The 8,367-nt window shown below is 42.5% G+C and overlaps 1 protein-coding gene across 1 annotated transcript; it reads right to left on the minus strand.

Moving 5' to 3' along the window:
* Positions 1 to 6,664, minus strand: adprh (ADP-ribosylarginine hydrolase). Its single transcript, XM_075458363.1, has 8 exons — positions 6,347 to 6,664; positions 5,839 to 5,953; positions 4,662 to 4,770; positions 4,230 to 4,328; positions 4,039 to 4,144; positions 3,160 to 3,426; positions 2,553 to 2,767; positions 1 to 677 (listed from the first exon to the last, which is right to left on the minus strand). The coding sequence occupies exons 1-8, from the start codon at positions 6,352 to 6,354 to the stop codon at positions 529 to 531; spliced, it is 1,068 nt and encodes a 355-aa protein (XP_075314478.1). The 5' UTR covers positions 6,355 to 6,664; the 3' UTR covers positions 1 to 528.
* Between the last annotated feature and the right edge of the window lie 1,703 nt (positions 6,665 to 8,367).

Here is an 8,367-nt window from a genome sequence, read left to right on the forward strand (position 1 = left end):
GTTTGTTGGTTTAAGTTTATTCCGTCATTAATTGTGCTTGTCTGGATAATTGCAGCGAGCGTTCCTGCTTGAACACACTCAGCAGCCATAATGAGATACAGATATTTATTTTTCATTAGTCTTCTGCAAGAACACATTTAATTTGAAGCTCGCTGAGCATTCATTATCTCAGGTTGAAAAAATTAAGTAATTACCTCCCGGGGGGGAACTTTGGCTTTTAGTCTCATCTGCTCGGTGAAACAGCTCTGTGTTGTTAGAAAACATTCGCTAGGGGGACCCCTGCACACAGCCCGACTGCCATCTTCAGGAGTCACACTGTCCTTGTTGTGGCAGAAATGACTCTTTGGGTTAGTGGGACAGCGTTGCCCCTTCAGGCAAGTATAACAACACACTCTGTTGCTCAATGACAGCACTACAGATCAATGCACTACTGAGTGTGCCTGTTAGTTTTACGTCAGTGTCCTAGTTTCCCTTCGCAGCAACATGTTCGGGCACACGTGGTCTGGGCTGCAGGTTGTCGCTGCCTTATCAATGTGACAGGGCGTAGAGCTGTTCGGCACAACGCTCCAGTCGGTCCCGGTACTCCAGATTGCAGTAGTTGCCTTCTGGAACCCCTGCGGTGCCATAAAGGAGACCCCAAATGCAGCAGGCGATCACTGCAGTGCTGTCGCTGTCCCCTGGTCAGGAATGGAGAGACGACGGAATGAGTACTGCCGGTGTAATTAACATACCTGAGAGTCACACTGACCAAAGCTCACAAGAGGAAAAGGTTTGGATTTGTTGATGAACAGAGGACCACAGGCCTTTGTTAGATGGGGGGGAAAAAAATCAAACCCCAAGTTTATTCAAATAGTTTCAACATTTATCATGTTATCTTTTTGGGATAGGAAAAGGTACTCCAAATATTGATGTATAATGAAAATATAAAGATGTAAAATTACGGTGTTAAAGCTGGAGGCCTTAAACTAATTACACCAAAAATCTCAACACTTTTCGGCATCAGTTTTGGCATATTAAAACTCGACTCTGGACATCTCTGTTCATCGAATGCAAGTTGCTCTCTCCTTCGTTACCCAGTAGTTATTTATTAACTCTGAGGATGAATGAGTGGTCTTAGCAGAAGCATATTTAAACTCATAACAAAGACAAATTTTCTGGCCTCGATCCGTGCTGATGTTGGGTTGTCAATCATGTCCGGCAGTTATTTCTACGGCCATTAGTGAGCCTGCATACCTCTTAGCTTCATGTTTCATTTATGCCAAATCTGCAAATCAGTTCTCATGACAGTGAGAGGAGATCCAGTTAATGGAGGTGTTACACTTTGTGTCTAGATGAGTCAGCGTGATAACAACATCTGTATCGCCACCAATTTGTTGTGTGCTTGCAGCTGTCTCCACAACTGGACTCAGACCATTGCTTTGTGTGGTTTGATTGTAGCTGAGCTCAATAAACATTTTATTTAGCCCAATTTGAACATTTAAATCATGAGGCACATTCACAACATTGTTAGCGCTTAACACTAAAGCATGAACTAGGCTGAAGATGGAGAACCCTTAGTGACCTTTTAAAATGAAGACAATACTTCCCTTAAAGGGGAACTCCGGGGCATTTGAAGCGCAATCCCATTGCTAGAGGTTGTCAAATACTGATAGTAGGACACAGACCGGTGCAAATCTGCGCTCCCTGTGTGGAGATCGCGCTGTTCGCGCAGCCTGTCATGCGAGGCTAATACGTGGTGGCTAAGGGGCAACTGCTAACCCTTCCACGTAAAACAACAACTTGCACACTGCAGAAACGTCACACCACTTTATAAACCATCCGACAATAAAGTCACAAGCCTTACCATCAAACCCATATGCATGGTTCTCACATTACTGGCATGGGGACGTTACAAAACAACTTTATAAACAGCATGTCACTTACCGGCTGGTTGTAGGCTCGCGCATGTGAAAGCCCAAAACAGTCAATGGACGATAATCACATATACAAAACAATTATCTTCTCTAGAAAAACTGCGTTCAAGTATTTAAAACATTACAACAATACATGCCCAGTAATATTGTTGTAATGTTTTAAATACTTGAACGCAGTTTTTCTAGAGAAGATAATTGTTTTGTATATGGGATTATTCTCCATCGACTCTTTTGGGCTTTCACATGCGCGAGCGTACAACTAACCGGTGAGTTACATGCTGTTTATAAAGTTGTTTTGTAACGTCCCCATGCCAGTAATGTGAGAACCATGCATATGGTTTTGATGGTAAGGCTTGTGACTTTATTGTCGGATGGTTTATAAAGTGGTGTGACGTTTCTGCAGTGTGCAAGTTGTTGTTTTACGTGGAAGGGTTAGCGCTTGCCCCTTAGCCACCACGTATTAGCCTCGCATGACAGGCTGAGCGAACAGCGCGATCTCCACACAGGGAGCGCAGATTTGCACCGGTCTGTGTCCTACTATCAGTATTTGACAACCTCTAGCAATGGGATTGCGCTTCAAATGCCCCGGAGTTCCCCTTTAAAGGTCACATTAGGAAGGGATACCAAAGAACGACTGACCTCCATGGAAACCAGCTCTGCTCATCAGCTCCTCCCAGTCTGAGCCTGACCCCAGCAAGGCATCCAGCGCTATCATTGGAGCGTCGTGTCCGCTGCGTCCTGCCCAGCCAGACAGACTGAAGGTCTTGTAGTCCTCATCCCTCTCAGCTGGGCCATAGGCGGAGGGCCAAATAACAGGTCCCACTCCACAAGAGATGCCCCTCACATCCAGGTACCTGTGAACAGAGGTAAGATGTCTTATTTTATGTAGGCTGCGACATTTGTTTCCTGCCAGTGCAGATTACAAGCTGTTCAACACACAAAAACCTTTAATTTATTTTTCTTCAAATAACCACTATTAACCTAATTGACCTGGAGGCCATCAAAATATTGATTTAAATTGACAGGTAAGTTATCAATTTGTCCATCAGTCTTATCTCTCCATTAGAGGCTGTGGGCTAGAATACAAATGAGGTGCGAACCTGACGATGGACATTTCCCAACAATGTCGTGTCACCATCTGTTTACCTTGATGCTTGAACTGGCCGTGAGAGCTGCTGATGTTGCAAACCGATATATTTAAGTAGTTTAAGACGACCTTGAACAGGCTGATTTCAGCAGCACATACCACTGCCACTTGTCATAGAAGTAGTCCCAATCTTTCTCGGTTTCCTCCACAGCAAACTCACGACCCCGAACAAACATCTTCGCTATTGGGCAGGCTTCGTTGATCAGGCCCAGACCCCAAGTGGTGATTGGTCTGTGCTGGACGGCATATGAGGTGAAAAGGGCTGCTGCTACAGCGCCCAGGAAACCGGTGGGGTGTGGGTGGGTCATCCGGCCTGTCTCCACAGCAACGGCAACCAGTGACAACAACTGGTCAGGCTTCGGATACCTGGTGTGGATGAAATATTTAAGTCTTTATTAGTGTTTAGTATTGAGGATACTAGAGCTGTCTCACATCTTTTGACTGATTTTTTTTCATTAAATCTTTTTTATAACTTTGTTATTGTTTTGATAAATTGGTACAGCTCCTTTAAAGTAACCTAGTGACCTCAACCAGTATGGATGACTGTGATAATCTCTGTTGCCAGCTGACGTCCCATCTGCCACAACTGCTTCTCTCTGAGTCTGTTTGAAAGGGTGTGTTTGACAGATTGGGTTTATCTCTGATGAAACGCACCACATTGACATGTACATTTCATGTTGCTGAAAACATCCGCTGATAGACGCAAACCAAATTCCTGGGGAAGACTGATGACATCACGTCATAAAACAACAGACGGGTGCACTGACTCCTAAGCACCGAGTGTTAAAAAAATACAAACTCAGCGTATCAATATTTTCCAGATGAATCTGCATCCATTTGTAAATTGTAATTGTAATTATTAATTATAAATTTTTTTAATTCACTAAACAAATAAAAAAACATATACACACACACACATATATACTGAGTTGCATACAAATACGACGGAGCTATTAAAAATGCATTCTTGTGTCTAACCTCAGTCCAATACACATGGACCTCATGGCTGCTCCACAGCCTGTCCCCTCGGGGTTATATGGCACTCTGTACCCCCCTTCCTCTCCTGGCTTCAGCTGGGAAATGCCTAAAAAAAAAAAAAACAGACGTGCAAATTGCAGTTACATCACTGGGAGCAGCAGACATGGTACGATTTCCAAATGAACACTTACCCAGAATACTTGAAGGCCCTGGTTTCCTCCCATCCATGTCTTTCATTCCCTCCACGTAACGAGCAGCCACCTCATGCAGGAGCTCCTCCCCCTTCTTCCCTGCGAAGGGAGACGACAACATGTTCAAACTGCAGACTTTCAAGATGAAACTAATCGTGTACAGAGCAGGTTGTTTGCCTTATCACAGTAAAGGTCAAGTTGAATTTCCGTCTCCGTCTTTGCACTTGTGTAGAGCCATAATAGAGCAGCAAATCAAGGCGTGACTGGAAATTAGAATTAACCTTTAGCTGGCGCTGTTGAGGAGGAGGGTGTGATGTGTTGTGTCCTGATAAGGTCTGATCAATCCAATCAAATCCTCATTTGAAACATAACAAGCGAAGCAGGGGTGGAAACTACAGAAAACACGTGGGTTCAGAGGGATTTTGACCTCACCAGTTGCCAGTCCTTCAGCCGTTGCCAGATGCAGAACTGTGTCATCGCTCACCGGCCAATCGGGAAGCTCAACCTTGATGTTCTTCAGGCCACCGAGCTCCTGCAGCTCCTGCACAGCCAGAGAGGATGAGGAAAAACATTCAAGCTGCAACCCCGACTCACAAGAAGTTGGAGCATTGTGTAAAATATGAATGAAAACAAATCAATAATTTGCAAGTCTCCTACGCCAATTTTATTCACAATGGAACACATCAGATGTTGGACGTGAAACATTTCTGGAGTAAAAGAAGCTCGTCTTGAATTTGATGGCAGCAACAGGCCTCAACTATGTGGTTTAGAATTGTTCTCCTGAAATATGCAAGGCCTTCCCTGAGAAAGATGTCGACTGGGTGGGAGCATATGTTGCTCTAAAACCTGTATATACCTTTGAGCATCTGATGGTGCCTTTCCAGATGTGCAAGTTTCCAGTTCAATAGACACGAATGCACCTTCGAACCATCAGATGCAGGCTTCTGAACAAGCGGGATCTCCTTCTTCTCCTCCTCTTTCATCCAGAGGACAGGATGTCCATGATTTCCAAACAGAATTAAAAATTTAGATTCATCTGACCACAGAACAGTTTCCCACTTTGCCTCAGTCCATTTAAAATGAGCTTTGACCCAGAGAAGATGGCAGCGCTTCTTGATCATGTTTACATATGGCTTCTTCTCTGCATGATAGAGCTTTAATTTGCATTTGTGGACGGCAGGGCGAACCGTGTCCACAGACAGTGACTTCTGGAAATGCTCTGGAGTCCATGCAGTGATTTCCCTGACAGAATCATGCCTGTTTTTTATGCCCCAAGACTGTGGGCATGCAAAACTGATTCTCAGCCCCATCCCGTGTACACAGAGATGTCTCCAGATTCTCTGATGACTTTATTCATGGACTGTAGATGATGGAATATTTTAAGTCCTCACAACTTCCCATTGATGAACATTATAATGAAAAATATTCCACGATTTGCGCAGATGTTTTTTGGCGCCTTGCCCATCAATTTTATAGGCCCTTTGCAACTTTTATTTTCCTAACGTGTTGCCGCTGTCAAATTCAAGATGCGTGACACTGAAATGTCCTCATCTTTGTCATCCATCTAGTAAAAACAAGAAGCCCCACTCTGTGGCATTAGCCCACCGACCTGGTGAATAGCTGGTCCAGATTCATTGTACTCCCACAATTGATTCCTGTAGCCCAGAGCATCACCAGCACCACTGAGCACCATGGCTGCCTTGTAGTGCTCCAGTGTAGCGGATCTGCTTGGACAGGGAGACTGGATTGGTGGCAGGTTATACTTTGTAATGTCCTCTTAGACCTTCAGTAGAACATGAGAGGATGCTGCTTTGCAAACATTTTACAAAATTGATCTAATCATTGATCTAATTATCTAATATTATCCTTCTTGTCTTATTTGGGTGAAAATATATCTTCTCTTTAGGGAAATGCATCAAGCAAATAGCAGTACTACCGACAGAAGGTTACTATAACCAAGTTCTGCATGCATGTTGGCATCGTATTTGTATTCTGGTCTGTTATACTTAACATGTGAGTGAGATGACCTAAAGATAAAATGTTGATCTCTGGCTTCATTTGAAAAAAAACCAATGGAACTCGCAGGTAATTGTTCCCTCATACAGCGGCAGCCTCACCGGTTCATTGCAGCGCGTCCTTCCCTGCCGTCAGTCTTCACTAGGGGGGGAACTCGGTTTAGTAAACACCGGGGCTGCGAACCAAACGGCCGCACAAACGCCGTTGACTATTCCGGACTACTTCGCGTCACTCAGTGGCTCAGTTTCACATTAAAAAGACCTGCAAAACAGGAACGACTTTATGGGATTACACGCCACTTTCCGCACCAGACGCCCCCTAAAAGGAACAGGCTAAAAAAAGACCCAGCGGTAACCCTAGCTCAGGCGGCTGTTCCTCGGTTGGCACGATGGGGACGTGTAACAAATGTCAAATGTTTCCCCAACGGCGCTGTAATCACTCGCGATCTGCCAGACCAGACGCGCAATTCCCACATCATACATGCGCCATACAGATTTCTGTCTGAACGGTGAAAGATAGATACTGTACATTTATTTGACTGAAACCACGAGAAGTCATGGCGGGGGAAAAAATCCCTATTTGGTGGAGCTTTTTTTTTTTTTTTTTTTTTAACTACTCACACAAATAAAATCCCTGACTGTACAACACTATGACCAGTTGCCTGCCACCGAGAAGGTGCAGCTGGGCACGAGCCACCATCTCCTTTGTTTTATTTAATTAAAGAAATGTTATTGACCACTGCGTGAAACTTCCTCTTAAAAGTGAGGTGTGGAAGAAATGGTAGAGTTGAAATTAACATGTCTTAGAGAAATAGTTGAGTGGAGGTATAAAATATAACAGTAGGCACCCTCAAAAGTTCATTAAAGAAGATGAATGTTGTATGGTACTATGAGTCAGTCAGTAGCCAATAAATAATGGCACTTTGAATGAGGTTATTTCCATCCACAAGCCCTGCATTCTTTATATGAGGACGGGGTTTTTTTGGCCTCAAAAACTACTTAAAGTCAGAGCTTGAGTTTTATCTTATTTATTATTATATATTATTTATCTTATTTAAACCAAATGGCAAGGAGAAGTTCAAATTGTGTTCAAAATCAAAGTCTGTGTATTAGGAGGTTACATAACCTAAAAGTTTAGTTTTTTTTCCACCTCTTTGGGATGTTGTCCAAACATATGGATTTTAATTCACATTTTCAAAATTTTCCCATTTCCCCTGACACCATATGAATGCATTTTTCATTAGATACATTTACACAATTTCTTGTTAAAACGTGTAAATTAGTACATCTTTTAGTTCAGTTTGTTTCGATAAGTCACCGCCTTAAGCAATAAACTGCAATGAGGCTGTAGTCTTCTACAATCTTGGTAAGTCCTTTCCTAGCTGAGATTAGCTAATAGCTATATCATCATTTCATGCATGATATGAAATGCTGAAACTGAGAGTTTTTCTTGCTTCATGAAATTCAGGGAAAAGAGCATCAGAAGACTGCAAGATTTGTGTTATTTCTTAAAAAAAAACTTCAGTGATCCATCACAACTAGCTAGAGTATTAAAGAGAATATTGAAAAAAGGATGAAAAAGAAGATACCCTCGGTATACCCTCTAGTTAATCATTGCATGGTGGTGTGATACCAGGGGATTATTTAGTTGAGGTAACAGGGTAATCAGGGGCCAAAACCAAAATATAAAGATGACAACAAAGCAAAACTATTTAGTAATATTATAGTAATGATTCAGTTATAATATCCCTTTTTTCTAAATCTTGTCTTGTATGCATAATCGCTACAAAAGTCAAAGAGCTGCTGAACCTACAGTAATTGCATATGTACTATTTGAATTCACTCGAGCGTACATGTTTGCTCATTTGAGGATGCTTTTTCACTTGTTATTTTCTTAGTTATATTGTAAATGCACTGAATTTAGCCCAGTCCTAAAAAAATACGTTCCTGGAAACCAGAGACACATGCTCTGTCTCCATTTTGTACATAGTGATTTTATGTTTTACAACAGTAAACGGACCGTAGTTAGAAAGTGGAATGTAATGTCTTTTATGTATTTTGCTTACATACGTTAATTTAACACGGGCTCCCATTTTGATAGATTTATCTTTTTAGTATACCTT

This window comes from Odontesthes bonariensis, chromosome 23 (assembly GCF_027942865.1).
Source record: "Odontesthes bonariensis isolate fOdoBon6 chromosome 23, fOdoBon6.hap1, whole genome shotgun sequence".
Lineage (NCBI taxonomy): Eukaryota > Metazoa > Chordata > Actinopteri > Atheriniformes > Atherinopsidae > Odontesthes > Odontesthes bonariensis.